This window comes from Mixophyes fleayi, chromosome 1 (assembly GCF_038048845.1).
Source record: "Mixophyes fleayi isolate aMixFle1 chromosome 1, aMixFle1.hap1, whole genome shotgun sequence".
NCBI lineage: Eukaryota > Metazoa > Chordata > Amphibia > Anura > Limnodynastidae > Mixophyes > Mixophyes fleayi.
In genome coordinates, this window is record NC_134402.1 from 56,616,249 (window position 1) to 56,642,053 (window position 25,805).

At 40.7% G+C, this 25,805-nt stretch overlaps 1 protein-coding gene across 6 annotated transcripts in view; it reads left to right on the forward strand.

The window, feature by feature from the left end:
- Positions 1–25,805, forward strand: part of TBC1D1 (TBC1 domain family member 1) — a 199,740-nt gene that overhangs the window by 165,263 nt on the left and 8,672 nt on the right. For all 6 annotated transcript variants that reach the window (XM_075194772.1, XM_075194773.1, XM_075194774.1 and 3 more), the window contains 5 exons: positions 1,692–1,877; positions 4,418–4,579; positions 6,471–6,629; positions 17,953–18,197; positions 19,222–19,381. In XM_075194772.1, coding sequence (XP_075050873.1) covers positions 1,692–1,877; positions 4,418–4,579; positions 6,471–6,629; positions 17,953–18,197; positions 19,222–19,381 — 912 coding nt within the window. The remainder of the gene's footprint in view (positions 1–1,691; positions 1,878–4,417; positions 4,580–6,470; positions 6,630–17,952; positions 18,198–19,221; positions 19,382–25,805) is intronic.

Below are 25,805 nucleotides of genomic sequence, written 5' to 3' on the forward strand. Positions count from 1 at the left end.
GATTGATTGGCTGCATACCTCCCATCAGCCACAGGACTGTCTATAGAGGTTTGTGGCATCTCAATAATGTGGGCGGGGGTTTGGTGAAACTGGGCATGGCTTCAGCAGAGTGCGGGTGGACCTTGTGTTCCTATTTTGCTTTTCAAAATGTTGTGTAGATGACAGGTCCACTATGTTTGTACATATTAGAAATCACACTTTTTCACCAGTCTGGGAAATCTCTCTTCCCTCCTTCCAGTGACCAGTACTGCGAGTCCCGCACGTTTGATACTGATTCATCAAAAGCAGTCTCTCTGTTTTCCTATTGTCTACAGGTCGGCTTCAGTTGCTAAAATTGATAAAGAAATTGTTGGAGAGTGCAGAAAGTGTATTGGTAACAAGCAAGGGGTTGTCGGCCTGTACATATCATGTGTCTCTTTGTAGGTGTGTTCTACCAGAAGCAGAAAGCAGTTGTAGGCTTATTATTTGTTCTCCTTTTGTTCTTTGGGATAAACTACAATTTTCTATTGTTATGTGCTAACAGCTACAGTGTGAGGTCATAAGAAGTTCTTCATACTAACATTTACATGGTCACTGGGCCTGAGATGTTACCACTTCCAATTGTAGTTGTCAGTGTTTATCTGCATAAAAGATGTATTATGTAAGGCGGGGTACACACTCAGTGGTGCATGCAGGGGGGGTTTCTGAGTCTCCAGAAACCCCCCCTGCGCTAACTAAGTGGCCGCGAGAGCCAAAGAAGCGTCAGCACCGCCGCGGACGCTTCTTAGACAGCGCCGCGGCTGCTGTATAGGACAGCGCTGAAGAAACGGAGCTGCTGCTCATGCGCAGCAGCTCTCGCGGGGGGTGTTTTTTGGGGGGGTCGGGGGGGAAACCCCCCCCCCCCCCCCCGACAATCCTCCGTTCGCCCCTGACACTATACAAAACTTCTCCCGATGCAATATCCTTAACGACTTTACCAACGATTATACATTTTTAAAGTCACAATCATCCTGCAGATTCCTGTGTACACACTAAGCACATTTTATATGATTTACCTCTTCATCTGTCATAAACATTAGCTGAAAAGATCCCGACTCTGCACAATCCATAGAGACCTATGGACACTGCCGGTCGTTGGTGCAGACACACTGCAGAATTGAAATGACATTGTTCAATCGTTGAACGAGATTTTTAGTTTGGTTTAAAAGGCAAATGAAACGTTACAATGTGCTGTGGAACGATGATGATCGTTCATAGTTGCAGAATACACACTAATGCAATGTAGGGCGGAATGGTCGTTTATTGTGTGATTGGCCCGATAGTCGGCTGAAAACTCTGTAGTGTGTACTGAGCCTAAGCCATCATTACATTGTAAAAGGTGAATTAAGAAGAAATTGTCTGACTGTAGCACACATTTATGGTGTCTCTTCCAAAATCTGCTTTATATGTAGACCGGTGGTGCTTAGCATATCGATGCCGAGTACCCCGACATGAGGACCCCGAAGGGCTCCTTCCTGATGAAAGTCATCATCGGTGATGGTCGGGAAGGACCCCTTAGGAGTTGTCTTGTCTGGGTACTCTGCATCGATATGCCGTACCCCACCCATGTAGACTACATGTCCTCAATAATACCTAAGTGACAAAATGTTTTAGGTTTAATACTCCGCCATTAGTCGAAATATTTTTGACTACAGTTCAGTTTGTTTCCACAGAGCGCTCAGAACTGGGCGATATCCCTCCCAGATCCCCTCTACTCCCTGTGTGTGAAGACTGTCCAGATGGTGCAGTAGCATTGGTCAGACACCGTACACCGGACGAGCTCCGAGAGCTGTGGAAGAAAGCCATTCTCCAGCAGATTCTGCTTCTCAGGATGGAGAAAGAAAACCAGAAATTACAAGGTCAGTCGTTGGGTTGAAAACTGCAAAAACCACATCCGCTACTTCTCTTCTTTTTGACTATTTATGCTGATGTTATTGCCGTGTGTGGCCAGCGTTAGACACCGTGACTGCCAATATTAACACTGACCAACTTCTATCAGTAACACAATTGTTCTATTTAATGAATTGGGATCGCTCAATTTTGTTGTTTTGTGGGGGCAGCAAGATGGCTTAGTGGTTAGCACTTCTGCCTCATAGCAATGGGGTCATGAGCTCAATTCCTGACCACGGCCTTATCTGTGTGGCGTTTGTATGTTCTCCCTGTGTTTGCGTGAGTTTCCTCCGGGTGCTCCGGTTTCCTCTCACACTCCATAAACATACTGGTAGGTTACTTGGCTGCTATTAAATTGACCCTAGTCTGTGTGTGTTAGGAAATTTAGACTGTTAGCTCCAATGGGGCCGAGACTGATGTGGGTGAGTTCGCGGAATTAGTGGAGCTATATAAATAGCGGATGATGATGATCACATTGTTCTCCCTGATTGTATAGCTCTATGGAACATATTTGTGCTATGTAAACAAAGAGCCATAATACACATGAATGTGTCATAAACAATAACAATTTTCTATGTAATAATTTTTGACTTTTAGAATCCACTGAAGGGGATTTTAACAACATATTTGATTTAGTGGTAATTCAGTATATTGGGTCTTGTATGCCCACAGGTTATGTGCCTCTGTGATTTATTCGAAACAGTCACAAGTCCTAATATTCTGTGTTCAGTACATCAGTCACTGTCGTCTTGTTTACCTAAACTGAGATGTGTAATAAAATGATGAATCCAGGCCAACCAGGAAACAGAAAAGCTTGTTGGGGACAGATTGTGACCTGATAAAAGGACAAAAAAAGTTCTCTCTACAATATACCAGCTAGCTGCTTGGTATATATGCTTGTAACCAACAATGTAATCTGATATGGAACGTGTATTTACATGCTTGCACGGCCTTGTAGAACATTAAAGATTAAATGTAGCATGTTTACTTTACCACTACTGTGGCTGGGAGCAAGCTATCGATATGTGTTTTGCATCTCAGAAGAACATGTAATTGGTGGGTGTGGTGTTAGGTTAGGGTGTACAATTTATGGTTCGTTTTGGTAAGTACAATGTTTTGTGTGTCGCTTGGCACACGCAGTCTAAGGCTCGTTACACACTGGATATTTTTCCGACCAATCTGTTATCTACAACAATTGTACCTACGACTGAAGGTCCGACCCATTGGGCCATTCATGCATACACACTACACACGTTTACCTTCAGATCTGTGCTCTTCATCTGGTCCTCTAACGACAGCACGATAGTCACTCATTCATTCATTCATTCATTCATTCCCGTCACACTGATTAAAACCACCTTGTTATAGCTATCCACATGTCCTTAAGAACTTCGTTATTTTCTGTGACTCAAACAAAATTTTCAGTCTCAGAATGAACTAATTATTCTATCCACAGCACTCTCTACATTTAGTCACCGGGACATGTTCATTGCCGGCATCGACTGATAAGACCATGACTCTGTAAACTCTATGGAGAGAGTGATCATGAGTGCATACACACTACATGATCGGAAAGTGATTGGAACAAGATTATTAAACTGTACGACCAACCAAATGAAACGACAATCGGTACTTTGGAAGGATTGTCGTTCATCGTGTGACTATACAAACTAGCGTGATGTGTAGCCGAGCGGTTGTTTATCGGATAATCCGCTGAAAAACCTCCAGTGTGTACTTGGCTTAAGTGAATTTGGGTGTTGCAGTGGCTTCCAGGGAGTCACAGATCTGGTTAGTTTGAGTCACTACAAAGGAGATGTGAACATCCTTTCTCTGGTAATAAGAGGTCCAGGAAATACATGACATGTATGCATTTACAGCTTGTGTAGAAGTAGTGCACGGTAATTACGAAATATAAAAAGTGTCCCCACTCCATGTAACAGAATGGAGGATATATTTTAGACACCAGAGAGTTGATCCTCAAGCAAGAATCTGTTTTGTACCATGGGCTTCTCACTGGGACATCAAACACCAGCTTATCAGTGTCCTACTAATTGCAGTGCACCCCTAGTCTCCACAGCGGCACCTGTTTTGTGGGCCTGACCAAAATTCGTGATAGTGTAGCCTTCAATTCAGTAAGAAGTTGTGGCCCCACTGAGGCATGTGGTATGGACTTTGTGTTCATTGTGTGTTGGCATAGGGTACACTTTTATTTATTAAAAGGGATCTCAATTTTGTGTTTGTTTTTTTTTTAACTTCAAATATCCCAATTGCTTTTACAAGGTACAGTCATTAAATGTTCTGCTGTCTAGTGGGGGGGGGGGGGGGGGGTCATTTACAGGAGATCCTGCGCTGTGTTGCTGTATTACTAGATTCACCTTATCTTTTTTTAACCTTTATTTTATTTTTCTGTAGAATTCTGACTCCGTTCAGTGTTTCCATCCAGGTCAGGAATGTAAATCACTTTGACAATCTTCGTTTTTAATCAATGTTTAATTTTTTTTTCACAAAGCTTCTGAAAATGATTTGCTAAATAAGCGTCTGAAGCTTGACTATGAAGAAATCACTCCGTGTCTGAAAGAAGTGACATTGGTGTGGGAAAAACTGCTGAGCAGCCCTGGAAGATCGAAAATTAAGGCTGACATGGAAAAAATTCATGCTGCTGTGGGCCAAGGTATAGTACGGTGGATGCGTTTAATGGGATTATGTGGACTCTGAGAAGAACATTTTTTATTTATTTTAAATCAAAAACAGATATTTAAAAATAAAAACCACTCATGCTCACATCCACAGGTACCTGTTCTTTTATCCGGAAACCTGTTATCCAGAATGTTCTGAAAAGTCAGAAGTAACTCAGTATATCTTACTCAGTTGCTCTTGTTTATGGAAAAACCCTAATTTGGAAAGGTGCTATGCATTGTGGGTAAAATATCATATATCTGTATAAACAGCATATATAAGGGGAAATGGAAGTATTTGTACCACCTATTGGGGGGGAAGTCCATTAGCTGTAGAGGGTCTCACTGACGTTTCATAGACACCTCGTGGCGAAGATTTCTGTAAAATCTCGCTGATATTTCCTCACACCTCATAGAGATACACAGAGAAATGAGCTGACATTTTTACCGTAATTGCCGGCAATGTACCAGCATTTGAATCCCCCCCCCCCCCAGGAGCAAGGGGGGCCGCAGGGGACGGCTCGGAGGGCCACATGCTCCACCTGTAGCCCAGGAGCTGGGGGGCCGCAGGGGAAGGCTCGGAAGGCCACATGCAGCCCAGGAGCTGGGGGGCCGCAGGGGAAGGCTCGGAGGGCCTCATGCTCCACCTGTAGCCCAGGAGCTGGGGGGCCGCAGGGGAAGGCTCGGAAGGCCACATGCAGCCCAGGAGCTGGGGGGCCGCAGGGGAAGGCTCGGAAGGCCACATGCAGCCCAGGAGCTGGGGGGCCGCAGGGGAAGGCTCGGAAGGCCACATGCAGCCCAGGAGCTGGGGGGCCGCAGGGGAAGGCTCGGAGGGCCTCATGCTCCACCTGTAGCCCAGGAGCTGGGGGGCCGCAGGGGAAGGCTCGGAAGGCCACATGCAGCCCAGGAGCTGGGGGGCCGCAGGGGAAGGCTCGGAGGGCCTCATGCTCCACCTGTAGCCCAGGAGCTGGGGGGCCGCAGGGGAAGGCTCGGAGGGCCACATGCTCCACCTGTAGCCCAGTAGCTGGGGGGCCGCAGGGGAAGGCTCGGAGGGCCACATGCTCCACCGGTAGCCCAGGAGCTGGGGGGCCGCAGGGGAAGGCTCGGAGGGCCACATGCTCCACCTGTAGCTCAGAAGCTGGAGGGCCGCAGGGGAAGGCTCGGAGGGCCACATGCTCCACCTGCAGCCCATTACTGATTTAAGTAATTTCACCACATTGACAGTATGGACATCAAGTCTGTAAAGCCTACCTTACATTGCATTACCTCCCCTACCTCCCCCCCCCCCCCCCCCCCTCCCAGTAGGGATGTTCTGTCTGCAGCCTCTGAATCTGTCTGCTGTCAGAACATCCCTGCTACCGGGCAGCCCATACTGTTAAAGTTTATAAAAAATGGGTGAGGACTAGTTCGCTCCTCCCCCTCCCCCCAAAACAAATCTGGCTAAGCCCCTGCTGCAGACTGGATCCTTCTTTGCAGAAGCCTGTTTTCTTTAGGGATCCTCCCAGAGTAAAGGAAGAGGAGGAGGGGGGGTCTCCAGGTAAGAGGGTGGGAAATTCAATTTTAAAAATTATCTTTGAAAAAAGTGGAATCCTGTTAATATGACAGCCATTTACACCCTCTACTTAGTAACTCATTATCTGGCTATTTTACTAAAGTTCAATTTCTCTTGTTCCCACTTACCTTGTAGATCCAAAGCCTTATCTACGTGCTCTGTTCCTGTGATGTCCTATGTTGTACACCTCTCTTGCACGTTAGGTGTCTGTGTTATTTGTCATTGTATATTGTTATTCCTGCAGCAGCATTAAGAAAATGTTTTACATTTCCGTACACAAACCTCTGCACTATACACATATGTGTATTTCACATATTTTTCTGTTTTTTTATTAGGGGTTCCTCGTCATCACCGTGGAGAAATATGGAAGTTTTTAGCAGAGCAGTATGAGCTGAGACATCAGGTCCACAGCAAAAGCCTGTTGAAAGATATTCCCTACAAAGAATTGCTGAAGCAGCTGACCACTCAACAGCATGCAATACTTATTGATCTGGGTAAGTGGTGTCAATGTTTAACGGTCCTAAACTGTGGCATCAGGTTTGACGTGACTGCTACTGGTTAAACAGTTAAAGGTTTCAGCTAGGTACACACTACAGAAAATATCTAATTGATGGAATATCTCTTTAACGGTTTTACCAACGACTGAAAGTCCCGATCAGCAGCCGATTCATGCGTACACACTTACACGACTTTACAAGACTTACCTTCAGATCTGTGCTCTTCATCTGTCATAACCATCAGCTGAAAGATCATGACTCTGCACACTCCGCAGAGATCTGCCTACGCTGCTGGCCAGGAGTGTATACACACTGCAGAAATTGCCCGAGATCATTCCATCGTTTATAGAGATTTTTAGTCTGGTTATAAAATGAAATCAAGTGATACGATGTGCTTTGGTACCATAAAACATGATCGTGGGAGCGTGCACACTAATATGATATCGGACCTAACAGTCATTTTATCATGCAATTGGCACCATAATCGGGTGATATACCTGTAGTGTGTACCCAGCTTTAGGTATGGCCTTTTGTCCCAACGGCTACATTAATCACGCTTCATAGTGTCTCTATAGATTGATCAATTAATCAATACAATTCTGTTTTTTATTAGATATTCACAGTAAAATCCATACTACATTACGTTTTATGTACAGTGTAATTCCCTCACGGTGGCTCAGTGGTCAGCACTTTTGCCTTACAGCGTTGGGTCATGATATTTTTTTTTTTTTCTGACCATGGCCTTATCTGTGTGGCATTTTTATGTTCTCTGCGTGTTTGTGAGTTTTCTATGGGTGCTCCGGTTTCCTCCCACTCCCCAAAAACATACTGATAGGTTAATTGGCTGCTGCCAAATTTGTTTGTGTGTTAGGGAATTTAGACTGTAAGCTCGAGTGGGGCAGGGACTGATGTGGGTGAAAAATAGTCTGTGTATAGCACTGAGGAGTTGATATATAAATAAATGATGATTACTCAGATTATTATTTCTCAGATACATTAAGCATTATGCAGATAAAGTATTGTAATATTGGGTTCATTTGATTCCCCTATAGGCACCAATACGATCACTATCACATTTTCTATTTAAGTCAGTAGGAGATAGAGCAGGTTACAGCTATCTATATACAGTCACATGTGGTGACTGTACATTTGAACACTGTATACCAAATACAGCATTAATGTATAATTATTACTGCACTCAAATTGGGGCTTATAGAAGGATATTTTATGCTTATGGTAGGTACACCGTCCTCCAGGTTCACATATAAACATGAGACAAATGGGGGGGACACAGAACCGGAGACACAATTCCACAATGTACTTACGATCTAGGCACAAAAATGTACTGGTTTTATTTAATGGAAGACCTGGGAATCCTATATACCTTTTTTTTTTTTTTTTGTTTTTGTTTTTTTTTTTATTACTAAACTTGGTTTTGTGTTTCTTATATAGAGGGTCCCTTAGAAACAGAGACACTTTTGCAAATCACAAAACACCAGTTGGATAACTTTTATGGGTTTTTCATAATGTCCACTTAAAATAAAAATAACAAATGCTAATTGTTTGCTTTCATTAACTCCTTGGATGCCTTAATTTGGAAAAATAAAGTGTTTATATATACAAGATGGTTTTAATATCTAATTTTGAGCAATTAAAGATGAGGAGAGTTGTCTGTGCTATCTCCTTGATTTCCATATCCACTGCAAAACAAATTTGGATGCTCTTTGTTTTTGGCTTATTCTATTTTGGGCAAACCGTATGCTGCTCCCTGAAAACCGGTTAAGCCATAGTGCTGCAGGGATCTGAGAAGTTTAAATGTTTTTCAGTTGTAATACAACAGAAATGCGAATAACTGTTTTAGAAAGAAGCATTTTTAATAATGATTTTGACTTGTTTAAATCTTCACATTAACACACCAGTGATTGATTGGACATTTTTGGGCATATTCAATTGTCCGCGGGATTGCCGAAAATCCCGCGGACCGCGCAGGATTACCGTTATTACGGTAATCCTGCGCGGAAAAAATGTTAATACGGTAATTTACTCACTGGATTTCAGCTCGGCGAGCTGAAATCCAGCGAGAGATTACCGTATTAACGGTAATATTTTTTGAGCGCTCGAACTTTGGGACAATTGAATATGCCCCTTTGTCTTGGACAAAATGTCCAATCAATTTAATTTAATTTTTTTTTTTTGGTGAAGCACTTTCATTAGGAGTGTTCAACCTGATCTTCTTTTAGTCAGTCAGGAAGCTCCTCAGTGGTCAGATGGTGTCCAGGGAAGATGTGGGACGTGGGCAGGAGGTTTGGGACATGGTGCTATAAAGCAGCATGCATAGAGGAGGGTCATTCTCAGTACATCATATGACATATGACTCCAGTTGCCCTGATTATCATATGACACTTGGCAAATTGGAAATCATTACTTGAAACTTGAAGAAAATAATGACACATAATATAACAAAGCAATGTATCTACTTACAGGTAACTAGAGTGATTTATGTTTAAAAAAAAAAAAAAATATCACACCTGATTCTTTCATGGTATTGCAGCCACAATATTCTGTTTACTGCGTTGGTTAATATGTGAACGTCTAGAACATGTTGTTAAAACCCTGTTGCAGATGCCTGATTTGTTTTCCAGTTAAGATTTATATTCCCCACATGGTTGGATAATAATTTTTCTAGTTCATAAAAATGTTTGCAGTGTCTGTAGGTTTTACTGAAGTGTCTGGGAATATCACAGCACTTTGAGATGATGTTAAAGGTGGTAATGATTTTGTATAAATATGATCTTTAGACTTGTAGATATTCCTTTGAAGTGTACATGTGTTGCACTGTTTCTCCTGTCAAAAGTCTTAATTTATAGGCACCATAAATAGTGACATTAACAAGCTGTATAAAGGCGATTTACACGTTTAATGTATCCATAGCAAGATCCCATGAATGTCACCGATGTAATTGGGCACATAGTGAATACATTTTCACATAGAATTACTAATAACTAGGATTACTGCTAAGTGCACCGCACACAATATTAGATGTTCTGTATATACAATGAAAAGAAGACTTTGTACTAGGCTTGCCTGGGAATGTGTACTGTGTGTGTGTGTGTGTGTGTGTGTGTGTGTGTGTGTGTGTGTGTTGCCTTACCTCTAGTATCGCTGCTGCCACTTTAAGACTTGCTTTGGGAGTTGTAAATCTGCTGATCACATTTTAATAGATGCTTTAAGGCAGGCCTGTCCAACCTGCGGCCCTCCAGATGTTGTGAAACTACAAGTCCCAGCATGCCCTTCCAGCTATCAACTGGTTGTCTACTGGCAAAGCATGCTGGGACTTGTAGTTTCACAACACCTGGAGGGCCGCAGGTTGGACAGGCCTGCTTTAAGGAATGAGCCCTCTCTCATCTTTACACCATAATCATAGGTCATAATAGAGTATCTTGATATGATCTGACATGCGTCTCACAATACTGCTTAATGAAACACTGTACTTGATTGGCAATATGCAATATTGTCACATCTGAGAAACTTGTTTCAGTGATGCATGTCTGTAATTCAAGTATTGCGGGAATCTGATGCTGTCAAATCTTTGGTGTCTAGGTCTAGTCTAACCTGTACTCTGCATTGGGTCAGTAACTTGGTAGCCAGGTTGCAATTAGGAGTGGTGAATGGACCCTGGTGTAATCTCATAACCACTAAACATACGACCCCCCCCCCCCCCAGTTTCAGACAGTCAGTACTGCTAAACATACTCCCACGACACCCCCCCTCCCCCACCCTCGTTTCAGACTTTCTTAACTGGCAGGCATAGTACTTCCCTGTTTCAGACTCTTTACTGCTAAACATTATCCTACCCCCTGTTTCAGACTCTTACTGGCAAACATACCCCCCCCCCTCCCATTTCAGAGTTCCGACCCCTGAGTAAACCATAACAAATGTTTTTCCACCCACTCCTCACTCCCCTCCAACAGGTGTGCTATGCATATGTTTGCAGAGTGTGCCAAGTCTAATCCTGGGCTTCTGGATATTACCACACCATTAATAGAGTGTGTGTCCTTTAAATATTTACAACAGTGCAGTAGGTAAAAAAAAAAACTAATTGTAGAGAAAATGCTATTTAATTGACAGGATTCAAAGGCAAATGGCTTAAATGTAAAAAACATACAAAATCCGTAAAATCCGTTAAACGAACAATCCTTAATATATGTAGAATGTGAACAATTGGAGGAGTATTAAATATATTCATAGTTAACTGGTGCTAATGAATCAATCATACACTGCAGGTGATGACACACTATTCATACATATGTAAATGTCTAATAGGGACTAAAAACATGAAAACAACTTAAGTAGTGAAAAGTGGATAAAATTTCGGTCCAGTTACCAACCAGACTACAAGAGGTAATAGAGGTCCTAATATGCCCAACTTCCAGAACTGTTAGAACTGTGTGCAGCACTGTAAATGTAAAGACTCAGAAGCATTGAATGGCCAGCTCACAATCTGATAGGCACAGGCAGTCCTAAATGAAATGTAAGTAGAAAATCTTATGGGATACCGCATTATTTTTTTTTCCTCACATGCATTAAAATATCGTATCCCTCAGAGCAGGATTTGAGAACTTCCCCCACCCTTTTTAGGACCTTTCTGGGCTTTTCATGTTCTGATAAATTCATACCCCACCCCAATGAGATCACAAATATTCCATATTGTTAGATTATACCTCCTACCTCCCAAACTATTGTATTATACCTCAACTAGAGTGACCGAATACTTCTGGGAGGCAAAAGAGGGAAGAAGCAAACAATGGAACTGTACTAAATTGTAAGCTTTGCAAGCAGACTTGCTGGCACCATCAAAAAAACTAGGTAATATATATTCTAACAAAAATATTTTATACATGCATCCTGTAGTGAAAAGGGAGGAATTAGTTATATGGATTATCCCGTAACATATATATGGTAAATAAAGCATTATCATAAGGAACTGCATTGTATATCAAATGAATCTCTTTAGTAACTTGGAAAACTTCAAAGCAAAGCCTGCTCTCACAAGGTTAATGACCTAACTCAATGTGTAAAATGTGAAGCAAGAAATACTGGCTTGCGTTTAGTCCGTAGCTCTGCAGACCCAAGGACTACAAGATAACATTGTCACCTTTAGGGGGAAATGAACAGCTTCTAAGATCTCATGTGGGGAGCTACGTCCTGGTACTGGAGTGGGTTTTGGCACCTGGAAAGACTTTGTTTAAGACACCCTGCTAGGTTGATTCCTTAACGAGACCTATATGGGCTTTGTGACCACATGATGTCTTGTTATATTTTATATAGGCAAATATAAATCTATTTCTGAAATATCACAATCAATATAATTAGTGATCAAACACATATTCATAAATGGCATGAGGAAGGGCCTACCATACATCGAATAAAGCTGTCTGTCATGCAGGGAATGAGAGGAAATGAGTATCTGCTCAACTAATACAGTTGACTAATCTCTGTTTGGTATCTGTAAATTTGTATTTGATTTATTAATGATAAAATTGAGTCTGTGTGACAGTCCCCAGAAAAGAGATGTTACATTTTAGCATTGGGCATTAAACAGGGAAGATGTAAATTGTGGTTGTAAAATAGTGTCGCAGGCCTCCCCTGGAGACCAAACCCTGTAGTAGGGTAAAGGTTTAAAAAGTGTCTTTAAAAGAGGAAACCGCTTGCAAGATATTGTTAGACTTTTGGGAAATCAGTCAACATTGATAAGCTGCCCATCTTCCAAGTCAAGTTCCCTTGGTGCAGAATATACAACTCGTATGTAAGTTTATACTTTTTTTTTTTTTTGTATCTGTTTTGCCTTATATTTTGTCACCTTTCTAATATTTTTTTTTATAATTTGTAAGCATTGTACCTTTTTTTTTTTTTTTTTTTTTTTTTTTTTTTTGTACTTTAAATTTAAAATTTAAGTGCTGTCCTTATTGCTCTAAACTAATTCACTGTCTGTTTAGAAGAGGTTGATTGCTTGGCTGTGTAAACCCTATAAATACCGGAAGCGCTTTTAACTATGCGAACACAGAGTGTGCGCAATTGGATAATTTGAGGCATAGGTTTTCTACAGGCCTTATACATGGATGGTGGCAGTTGGGGAGAGGTGTAGAAGTGTGTACCTGTGTTGGGGAAGGGACCGGATAGCTGAGCGCAAGAATTAGGCTGGAATCCTGTGGCCCCCCCTACAGTAAACTTCCAAGACAAGAGTGCGCAGAGTGGGGTTTGTAACAGGTAAAGGTAGTCAGGAGCGGTTTCCTGACAGAGCAGGTGATATATTGTTTGACTGTTTCATTATTTGAGAAGTTATCAGATCAGGGTCCTGTCAAAGGCGGTTATACCGGCATTGGCAGTAGAGGTGCCATGTCTGTAATGGAGATTATCCAATAGGGTTTATGACTTTTTTTATAGTCTGTCCATGGTAACGCATACAGTAATCTTCCTGGGTTTAAACATAAAAGCTATGGCATGTTCTCATTATGTGCTATTGCATAATGCTCTGTGTTATCATATGCTGTACGATACCATTCATGCTTCTTTTAAAGTATGTCCTGGGACCGGTAAAGCTGTTATCCATAAATCTCATAAAATATGATATTGTTTTGTATAACTAATAGAAGGCCTATGTACAGGTAGGGCTATAAAAGCATAACAAATCAGAATTATTACCTGTCAGATTTCTGGTGTTCCATAAAGAATCCCATCTCATAACCAGGGTGGTAAATGTTATTTTAAGAATTTCATGCAAACGTTCACATGTTAAAAATCTATAATTTTGGTGTCTTGGAAACCAGAAAACACTAGATTACTAACAAGAACAGCGGGACATAAGAATTTCTGAATTTTTACTAGGATTAGACACCATAGATTTTGTGTGATTTAGTTAATTTAACCTGATGCATTTATCCTGGGTAAGAATATAATTTAATTTATTTGAAGGCATTGGTGTTAGGAACGTGTCATATTGTAATCTGACATCTTTTTGTAAGGCTTTGTCACTAAAAGGAACTGTAACCTTATACTGTACCGGCGTTATTGTTGCCGCATTCCTGAAGCTCCAGGGTGAGGCAGTGTTTAACAAGAGGGCTGCTCTAAGGAATGCTTCATTTACCTTTACAAGAACCCTTCCCTGTTTTATACTTCCGCCAGTACCAAGTTAGAAATGTGGTATAATGTGTAAGAAAGAAATACAAAAGTACTTTGTTGGTTCTAGAGCTTCAATTATAGGTATATTGCCTGTCTGTAATAGTTCCTGTCCTTTCCACTCATTTCCCAGCATCCTCTTCTTCCAGGTGTCAACACATTAATGATTTCACCTACAGGAGCAAGTTCTAGCACGCTTAATTCCAGCTAATCATTCACGCATCGATCAGGGGACCCAACCCACGGTTTGTTTTGTCCCCTACCACTAACCTTTAAGACTTGACAACACAAGCAGATGATGGAAACGTGTAGCTACAATTTATTTTAAAGAGACACAAAACAAGATGTTACTAGTTGACAGTGTTTGAACAATTTAGCAGCAGCATATATGTTATGTAGGTAGTGCCAGAAATGTAAATCATTTTAAGATTTGCCAGGCACATGGACAATATTAAATACACGTATGGGATTTATTATTCGAGTGCTTAGGACTAAAGATTCCAGACGGTTGATTTATTTTCAACCTAATTGGCTAAGAAGTGTAGTGATTGGTGCATGGGCCCAATCAGATTTCTGTCCCAGACCAGCATCTGACTGTAGTACTTCTAATAATCCTCTAGTATTTATATAGCACCAACATATTATGCAGTGCTTGACAAAATGGGAAAATGCTAACTCAATAAATATTGTTACAATAATTTATAGAGGTTCCTGCCCACATGAGCTGACAGTCTAAGGCTTCATAGCCACTGGCCTTCTTTTTAATGACTTCTGTAAACACACATGTCAAATGCAAACGCATTTCTTACAGGCAGTAAGTAACATTCGCAGCTACATGGGTCCCAGATGTGTTTATCCTCTGGAAGGGCAAATAATGGAACGCTGTGCAATCCGAAAATAATAAGAAATACAGTCAGTCCGCTAGTAAAAATGCCGCTGGATATAGTAACACTAGAAAAATGGTTTTATATTGTTGCATCCATTTACGTGAGTTTTGCTATTGATAAATAATGTACGGCTTTGCGGACTTTGTTCATTGTATACTACTGTAAATATCTTGAATAGAGCACAATGAACTATTACACATTAAATAATACATGAAAAACAAAATAATACAAAGACCAGACATCTACTGATTTAAACAAATTACACACAGATAACTTGGTAATGCATACAACGCTAGTAAAAGGCTCGGAGATATGAGGTTCATAGTAAGGAGCATAGAAACTTTCACAAAAACTAGTGTGGGACATATGTAATACAAGGACATACAGTTAATTAGGAAGAGGTCATGATTGAAGAAAGCAGATAATCCTTTCCTAGGTTTGATTACTTTAAGCAGGATTTATATAGAAATCGATCATATAGAGCAAAAGCTAAACATATGTTGAAATTTAATACACATACCAATTTACGTGTAATGCATATGATAGCACGTAAATCTGATGGAATAATGACCTCATCTGACCATAAACGCAGTAATCACCCAACAGCGCTAACACTGCCCTGTATAGTACAGCCTGGGTGCTTGCTGCTTGGCGCTCGGACAAATTAGCCTGTGTATGGGCACATTTAGGTTTTCCAGATAATGTGGTATATTTTTCCCTATAGTTTGGAGCACTATGCCAAAAGTCTAGTACATTTAATTTAAACGGCTGCTTTATTTCCTTTTCATTGTCACTGGCATTCTTCTCCTCGTTAAATTGTTTAGCAGCACTCTTCAAATACAATTAATTATCATGTTTTGCATGTAACATGAACACCAAGCAGCATTTCCTTTTTCATTTTTAAATATTTTTTGGAACACTCTGGATAACTGGTTTCTAGATACCAGTATGTAATAATTATAGTGGGAGTGTTTGTGGCGATTTTTTATTTTTTTTTATTTTATTTTTTTGTGCTTCGAAAGATCTATTTATTTGAGTAGTGTGCCATAAAAATGATGAGAAATCCCAAGTTCTTTCAACAGAACCCTAATGTGTTTGAAGCATGTGTGGACTTTTGTACAATTTAAAATAGTCTCAGGCCAATTTGGTTGAAAACTATGACCAGTCAGCGAATGTCACATGGTTTACATTGTGCGCCAGCATAGTTAGCACCAATGTGTTTGCCACGTGGACTAGGCGGTGTAGGAGTAGAGAAAAAATACACTGTGCATTTGCACAAAGTGCCCATGTAAACTCCTCATAAGTTTGTTTAAATGCTGATGCAGAGTTGTTGAAGTTTGCCACATATGGGAGAATAAACTTGGTTTAACTTTTAATAATGTATTAGGGCAGTGTCAGTCATATATTTTATACAGGGAATTCTGGCTTTCACATATTCAGCATTGACTCTGTGTAGAACACTGTACAACATGGGGAGGGGTGAGTGTGACCATAATATGAGAGATTACAGTAATCTAGTTGTTCCCAGTTTAGTTGAAAGTGGTCTCTTCATCCAAACATACAGTACTTTCAGCAATGGATCAGGGCATCACTTTTCAGCAAATTAGTTTTTAGATTTTCACTTCCCGATGAAAAAGACTGCAAATGATTTGGCAAAGCTATTGCTTACCATATGGGGCCCCTCGCTGGTTAGTTTGTGGTCTCCAATCTGCCATACAATTCGATAAATTGGCGTTTAAAAAAAACAAAACGTTGTTCTAGATTTAATCTTTAGGTAGACCAAAATACAATGTTCTACCATTTATATAAAGGTTAGATGACTCATGAGCTTGAATAAAATCTATTTTTTAAAGTTAAACCCCCTTAAACACAGATTTGTGAGTTCCTCAGATCCATCATCGGATCTGTTACTGGTTATAAATCACAATAGTCAGAAAGACCTCAGGCTGCAGCTAATAGCGGCAGAATTACCTAGAATATAGGTGTCGCTCTTTGACTATGTTCAGTGTGGTGTAATCCCCAGGAACACGCCGCCTTCTTCTTCTTTGATAGACTGTGCTATTCTCAATCCTGGGGGCAGCCGCATTTCAGCACTGGACAGGGCAATAAAGTCACAGCTGCTGTGGACAATAATACGGGGAAAAAAATATATGAAATAGGTGCCACATTCATGTTCACAGAGTTGTGTAACACCTGCACCTTGCAATCCTTCAGTGTTTAACCATGAGACCTGCTTGTCTAGCGGTAATTGTGCAGTAACAATGAGCATTGCTATGTACCTGTGCTCCTGCGTTACTCCCAACGCCTGTAGCTCTCCATGGCCGGAGGTCCGAGGTCCTCTCTCATACTCTGGTTGCTCTCTTTCTGACTGACAGCAGGGTTGTTAAAGTACTGGCCTGGAACTTGCTGTTTGCGTTAATGTGAAGATCTCATAGGGGAATGTGGGATGTAGGCAGCCCAGCTGTTGGCTTGAAAACTGCCCACCAGAGTAGAGTATTTCCTGAACTGAATTCTTACAGGCATTGATGGATAGCTTAAGTTCTCGAACTTTGAGATCTTTCACCCAAAATTACATCTTTTTTAAATTATATTTTCGTTTTGTTTTTGTTTGTTTGTTTTTTTTTAGCTTTTCAGTACAGGATAGTCTCTTTTTATACCAAGCATGTATTCACACTAATAGCTACAGAATCTACTACTCTTTTAATAGAGTAATATTTTCCTTGACTGTCACTGGCTCGGAGGCAGGAGCTAGGTGTATAATTTTATCAGTGTGTCTGACAGTACCAAGGTTACAGAGAGAGAGAGAGAGAGAGAGAGATCAGCAGCGCCTGATCCTTTCTATTCAATTGAACTGCGAGACAACATTTGCAAGTGACGCCGTTGGCCATGGGGTGTCACTGTGGCTGCTTAGTCTGTGAACCTTATTTCGGCACATTACCAAGAACATATACAGTAAACTACCAGTGTAATGTGCTACTAATTTGGCTGCATATAAAGATAGCACGAAATTATTTTATCATTTCTTTATCTGATGTGCTGCAATGAACCTTATGAAGTGGCTTATTTTCATTACCTGAGTACATAATTCAAAGGGGCCAAAGGCAAGTTTATTTTATGCTGTTTACCTAGTAAGTGGTGTTGAAAGTTTACTTAAGGAGATAAAGCGGCTTCAAAAGAATCGTGTTTTTGTTTGACCTACCCTGATAGAAAGGTTCAAGTAAACGTGTTTGAATTGCTGACCTCAGTTGTTTTCATAGGACGCACCTTCCCAACACACCCATACTTCTCGGCCCAGCTGGGAGCCGGACAGCTGTCACTCTACAACATTTTGAAGGCCTACTCTTTGCTGGATCCTGAGGTCGGCTACTGCCAAGGGCTAAGCTTTGTAGCTGGAGTTCTGCTGCTTCACATGACTGAAGAGGATGCTTTTAGATTGCTGAAGTTTCTGATGTATGACATAGACCTGAGGAAACAGTACCGGCCTGATATGGTCACTCTGCAGGTACGGAACCCCCACAAGCAGACGTTATGCATTTAAGTTCAGCAAGAATAATGAATACAATAAAAACTAAGCAAAAATATGGCCTATATGTACCATCCTTTAAGTTGTGGACTCTTCAGGGATGTTACAACTAGGTAGACACAGCAAGTAGTAAGGTTTCCTGAACAGTGCGTCTACAGGGAAGAGGTCACCACAAGGTAGGGGGCAGAATGAGGGGGATTCTGTTACAATAGACAAATAGCTGACGGGCTTCTTTAAAGCATCATATGTGTTAGATCTTTAATGCTTCTTTAAAGCTGACGGGCTTCTTTAAAGCTCGTACAATATAAGAATTTTCAGCTGTCCCAACAGTGGTGGGCAGACTGCCTCAAAATGATTATTATACACTTCACGTCGCCAGCCACTTAGTGAAGAAATCATGAACGGCCTCCAAATTCATAACCTGCCCACTCCCACGGTCCGTGACACGTGCCCAGGCACACTCAGGGGAGTTTCTGCTGGCCAACTAATCAATACTTCGTCCCATTCAAATTTTGAATAGGCTGAGCGTTGCGTGTTCTAAATTGGCTGGTGAAAATGCCAAGTATCCTTGAAATACATCCAGCAGTGCTTGGTCTGAGAAATCTGGATATATGTTATAAGTATGTTATGTCAGGGCTGCTGTTGGCGTTAGACCAGACGTCGCATGTATTAGTTCACGTACCAGCTTGGTGTATGCGCTTGCTAAAATGAAGCCATCACCTTTCTGAGACCTGTCAAAAGATTTGTTTGTTTGTTGTAGTTTTGGTTGTTTATATTTATTTTATAGCTGTGTTTATTGTAGCTGTCCAGGAGTGATGACTGATTTGTGATTAACTTGAAAAGGATTTATGAATGATTCCTTTCAAGGGCTCATTTGCTCTCAGCTTCCCCTGAGAATACAAATGACCTAGTACAGCACTTTTATAATAAGGGATCATGTTATTTTAGTAAATATAGCGGTATATTGTGCAATTACTTTTTTTCCCCTTTTATTTTTGCTTAGATCCAAATGTACCAACTCTCTCGGCTACTTCATGACTATCACAGAGACTTGTATAACCATCTGGAAGAATTTGAGATTGGACCCAGCCTCTATGCTGCTCCTTGGTTTCTCACCATGTTTGCTTCTCAGTTCCCCCTAGGTTTTGTGGCCAGAGTCTTCGGTAAGTTTTGCAGGAAATGTATGTTTTGTTATTCTTTTTGCCTTTCCCAGTCCCAGCGATGAAAGAAATGACAGAATTTGTGATGGTAATATAAAGTGAGGGGTGCAGCTGGGAGAGAAGCCTTTTCATGTTTCAGATGTGCAGATTTGTGTGTGGTTTATTTTCTGTAAAGAGATGGTGTAAGGGTAGGTTATATCCAGTCCTATGTGACATAAGAATCAATCATTGTTATTCCTTTTTTTATTATTTCTATTAATGTATTTATATTTTTATGCTGTGTGGAGGGTTTTTTATTTTTTTATTTATATAGTCTATTTTTATTGAAATGTAACATCGTATACAGGTATATGCAATAACAATAGCTCAAAATTCCAATAATTCAAACTTTACATTGCACTACAACAATTGCAAGTTCACCCAAGGTGCAGTAGGTTTGCTTAATTTTTCTCAAAGGAGAAAATAAAATAAAATGAAATAGTGTGGATAGGGGGGGGTAAAGAGGTAGAAGGGAAGAGGTGGGAGGGTGGGTATGGGAGAGAGGGGGGGTGTTTATTGGGCTTCATACATTCCACTGAGCGAACAACACTTTATTTTTAAACTCTATCCATTCCGATCACAGAATGTAGAATGCTCTATTTTTATCCTCTGCCGAATAAATTATTTCGTCCATTGCCATATAGTCTATCCGTGCAAACCATTCTTTTATAGTAGGGACCCGCGGTGATCTCCAGTGTACCGGTATCACAGCCTTTGCAGCGCCATTGAGGTATTTTACCAAGGACTTTTTATATTGGGAGACTGGCATATTGGTGTCATTAAGTAGCCAAAACCTTGGGCAATTTGGTAATTCGGTTCCTACAATCGTTTTGGAGATGAGAATGGCCGCATCCCAAAAGGGTCTGATTGCCGGGCAATCCCACCAGATATGTAATGGGGTACCCTAAGCTCCCTGACATCTCCAGCATAGATCTGAGACCCCGGGAACCATTTTTGCAAGGAGACTGGGACACCGGTACCACCTAGTCAGTATCTTTAAATGCGTTTCAACCACTCTCTCACACTGACTGAACTAGCGTGGGTGCGCTGAAATATGTTCCCCCATTCTGATTCAGGTATGTCTAACTCCCGCTCCCAGTCCCTTGTGAATTTAGGTAGCGCTTTGGATGACAGTTCGATCAAAATCCTATAAATAGATGATAGGGTATGCCTAGGGCGGTGTGCTGCAGTGCAAAGGGCCTCGAACTGTGTGCAAGTCCTGCAGCCTCCTCACGGATTCCCCTGGAACAAGCAAAGTGTCTCAGTTGGATATGTCTCCAGATTTCCACATTAGGTAGACCCCACTTTGCCTGTATCTCAGCAAAGGGTATGACTCCAGACCTGCCCACCAGCTGGCTGACACGGGTTATCCCTGCCTGGATCCAATGTTTAAATGACTCTCTCGATAGGCCGGGGGGAAAGTCCGGATTGTCAAAAAGTGTCGTCAAGGGTGAGTGCTTTGTGGAGATGTTTGGGGTAGAGTGCAGTTTTGACCATCTGGCCAGAGTGGGAGATATAGTTGGGTGTTTAACAGTGGGAAGAGAAGACTGCCATGGAACAAGATCGATCGCTGTCTCTAACACATAATCTTCGATCCAGACCCACTGCCTGTCCCCTCCGTGTGGAGGTGTTTTTAAAAAAACAAACTATGTACTTATTTTTGATTATTTAGTTATTTATGTTATCTAGTTATTATTTAGTTATCTAGTTATTTTTATGATGTAATGTTCTTTCCTAAACTGATAAAGACCTATCCTTGCCTCTCCTCCAAACTACCATTTTTAAATGAAGTTAATCACCAACTAAATAGATGATTTTTAATGTACAGAAAAAGGGTAATTCATAGCTACATGTCCACACAAAGTAGAACAATAATATGAAGATGCACATATACAACATATATACATTTTCGATGACTGGGGACTGGTCTTTTCTTAGGTGAGATCACTAAATCCATTTCAGCTTGTTGGTTGTCTGGTTTATGGGTTACCAGCTGGTCACCGACATAATTTGGGTGAACTGACTGTTTTACAGACATGTCGCTTGGGTACCTCCATGAAACCAACATCTCTCATATTAAGCACGTATTTAAAGGCATATGTGTTAGATCTAATGTATCGCTACAAATCAGACTTCAGCGGTTATTTAGTTGAGATACAGCAGAGTTTAAGAGTGTAGACTTTATATGCTGTTCATCATTGGATGCATTCAGATAGATGTTTTTTTAAAACAACTTTTTCCCCTTAATGGCTACTCCGTATTTTCTTCTAAACACAGTTTGCACTCCACATACAGCTCGATTCCCATTGTCATGTCCTCTTCTAACATAGGATACTGGAGATGGAGATTTGAATATTGGTCAGATGACTGTGCTTTATGCAGACCTTATACCGCTTTAAGACAACTTTAAATCTAAGTTCATCTTTAGCTATACTCTAATAGAGTGTATCTAACACATGTTGGCAACTAAGAGGAGGCTTACTTTAGACAACAATGGTAATTTTTGGGTATATTTATATAGTGACAACATATTCCGTAGCGCTTTACAATTGGGGACAAACATAGTAAACTAATAAACAAACTGGGTAAAACAGACAAAGAGGTGAGAAGGCCCTGCTCGCAAGCTTACAATCTATGGGACAATGGGAGTTTGACACATGAGGCTAAGTCTACATTTTGCATTTCGGCCCAGCCAGACTGCAAAGGTAAAAGTGACTCAAACTAAATGATCCTGTCACACAACAATGTTGGTCAGGGGGTAGTTTGTCTTGTGTGAAATTGTGTAACTGGTGGTAATAGGGTAATGTAGTGAGGTTAAGAGGGTGGTTGAGGAATATTAGAAGCTTGTCTGAAGAGGTGGGTTTTCAGAGAATGCTTGAAAGTTTTTGTAGACCAGAGGAGAGTCTTATTGTGCGAGGGAGAGAATTCCATAGAGTGGCTGCTGCCCGAAAAAAGTCCTGTACCCTGGAATGGGACTATGTAATGAGTGTGGATGAGAGACACAGATCTAGTGCAGAACGGAGTTGGCGAGTTGGGAGATATTTTGAGACAAGAGAGGAGATGTATGTTGGTGCAGTTTTGTTGATGGTCCATACAAGGTGGCCACCTTCTTCCCCATCTCCTCCACCCATTGGACGCTGCCGTTTTGTGTCCTGAACCGATATTTATAAGAATCCCATAGATTGTAAGCTTGCGAGCAGGGCCCTTTTACCTCTCTGTCTGTATTGCCCAGTATTGTTTTATTACTATGTTTGTCCCCAATTTAAAGAGCTACGGAATTTGCTGGCACTATATAAATAAATGATGTTGAATGTAGACATCACTGATGTACTTCATAACCAATATGAAGCATTGGTACAATTGATGGGCACTATAATACTCCTCCACTGCTATTGTTCCCGCCTCTTGCTCCACAAGGAATTTAATTTCCGTGTTTTCAGATACTTGATAATATCAGGATCTGTGCAGCATATTGTTGCTCTATACTCCTATAGTTTTATCCATAACTAGACCACTGTGTGTTCTCTATAAATGTCCTTTAGTTTATATAAGAAGAGACGTCTCGCCTTATACAGTATTGAATTAAATGCTTTACATTAGAAAAAAAAAGTAAAACTGATCCATAGTGTGATTCACAGGATGTGGGCGCCTGTGTGATTGTTGCCTGTTTTAGTGGAAGTTCTATCTGCTGTTCCTCAGCACTTTCTAATCGTAGGAAATCACTTGGAAGCTTATGGCGATTTGATTATTCCTATAAAAGTCATGAATCCCATGAGGAGTACATACTGCTTAGTATGAAAGGGGAAAATCTTTACATTTGTGAATGTTACTTAATCCCATTTCCTATAGAAGCAACTTGTCTTTCCACTAGATTTACCCTGTCACTTTCTTTACGAACAACGAATGATGAACAGCCTTTGGCTATGTCTGCTCTCTTATTTTTCCCAGTATCGGTGTGTTAACAGAGACTGTAAAGTGACTGGTTAATAGATTAGGGCTGTGCAAGAGCAGAAGTGGATGGAAATGTCTGATCATCGGCAAAGACTTGCTGGATTCTCTGTCCATTGATTTTGTTGGCTGCTCTTACAGCTGTCCCTTGTGTTTCCTTTTCTGGTGAATTCTAATTACTAGAGAGGAAAAGAAATCTGTGGAAAGGAAGTATTTTTTTCTCGAATTAATAAATGTTATGGTGACTTATTCGCCTTTCTGTAGCTGCCGTAGTGTTTTCTTTTTGCGGACTTGACACCTGCACTATATGCAGTCACATTATGCTTTATCCTGAGGGGGGTATTCTCTGGAGGGGAGGGGGCTCAGACATATGTCTATATAATAGTCACATCATTTGGGTTGTTCACTTGTTGCCTCTGGAGAGGTTTTTGTCATGTAATTAGCTTTTATTGAAACAGAAATAAAAAAACAGATTGATACTATACAGTAAATTGGTACAATAGTCACTGCCAATCACAAAAGGGTATCTGTATGGTCCTAATCATTTCGGTAAACATACATTTTCTTTAGATAGCAAGAAAAACTAAAAAGTCATAATCTAAAATATACATAAAATAAAATCACACAAAAAAGGGAAAGGGAGGGGTAAGGCATACGGGCGGGGGGAGGGGGGGAATTGCAGGACTATGCAGGGCCGGTGCTTTAGTTAGACAGCTGTCTGGGCTATCGAGCTCTAGGGGGCACCACTGAGCCCAGATGCAAATATTCATAATGTCTCTGAATGAAACATCATTAGTTTTTTTAATGTTATCGGCATTCGCTGGCATAATTAAGTTCACATGTAATGTCACTAGTCACCACACATCTTATGAATTCCTTTGGTCAGCCCTGGCTGTTGTTGGTGACGTAACTGCAATTGTCATTTGGTGACTGGTTAGATGGCAGCCAGCAGCACAGAGAGGCGCCCACCTACTCTCTGCCCACAGAGGAGCGAATGAAGACGTAATGGCGCTGTAGCCACTAAAGAATAGCAGCAGCAGCAATTCAACCACCAGCTTAGTGACAGCCTGACAGGCAGTTACATTACTGGAGGTCTGTAGTAATTTACTACATAAATAACCTTAAACAATAACCTATAAATGTCCATTTACTCAGCAGAAATACTAAATATGTGAAAATGTACAATTTTTACTCTGAACGCCTTCACTAAAATAACTCAATCATTGTCAGAAAGAGAAATAAATCGTATCCATTCAATGGGGCACTCAACTTAAGTTGTAGGTAAATTTCTTATATTCGTGCAGGAATGATCTATAAAGATGTTCTACAATAAATTCAAACTAAAAAATAACATCTATTTCATTAAAACAAAAACATGTTAGATATGATAGATAATATTAAACAGTTTACCTGACTGTATTGCTTAAAATCAGGTGCAGGATGGTATATGGTGATTCTACCTTACCTGTAATATACTGAAAATATATTGGTGTGGAAGTTATCCTGCACTTATAATATTCCTCAGTTTACTATATAAAGAGTATTCGGTCTATTTTATTTTTGAAGTAAATCAATTGCATTTTAATCTGTGGGGCATGGCGGGGGGGTGATATGTTGAAACTTCACCTAGGGTGCCCAGACACCCTGCACTGGCCCTGGTTCTGCAGGGTGAGATTTAGAAATTAAAGGGAATGCAATACTGGTTAACATCTAAGAAATACGTTGTCACCTAGAATCTCTAGCAGCTGGTCTGTTCCAGATCGTCATACGGAATAGGTTTATTAGAACCACAGCCTGACCGTAATTGATTAGGCATTCACAGCCTGTTTGTGATACAACCTAACTTAAGCGGAACCCCCGACCAGATCCGCATTATCTAAACCATAGGACATACTAGGAGTATACGCTATACCAAGCCTAAAAATATTATTTTAGGAACTCATAGCTACCCAGTACTTCACCAATGCACTCTTTGAACAAAGAGAGTACATATTCCTATGGTATTATCAGCGTGCATGCAGGAATTGCATATATACAGTGAAATTACAATTAATAAACAGCCCGCTCAGTAATTAAGATAAGCTAGTTGGTTCACCTTGGCAAATTATTATCAACAACTGAATGTGCCGACACTGATATTGACATCTGGCAAATGTGTAGCTATTATACTGTCCGAGCTTATCACTATGAGGAAGGGAGAGAAAGAATAGCGGGACCAATATCTGATAATTGTACTACCTAGACATTGTTTCCCAGCGTACCCCCATCACCCAAGGAATAAATATCTGATATGTTTAAAGATATACTATATACTTAACCATACCCTTACTTATATATTATGAGAGAGGACGGCGCGTACTAGCAAATAGTGTTAGTCTTAACAGTTTTAATTAACCTTTGTTCGGTTCATATTTACATCTTTTAATATTTCACTGCTTTA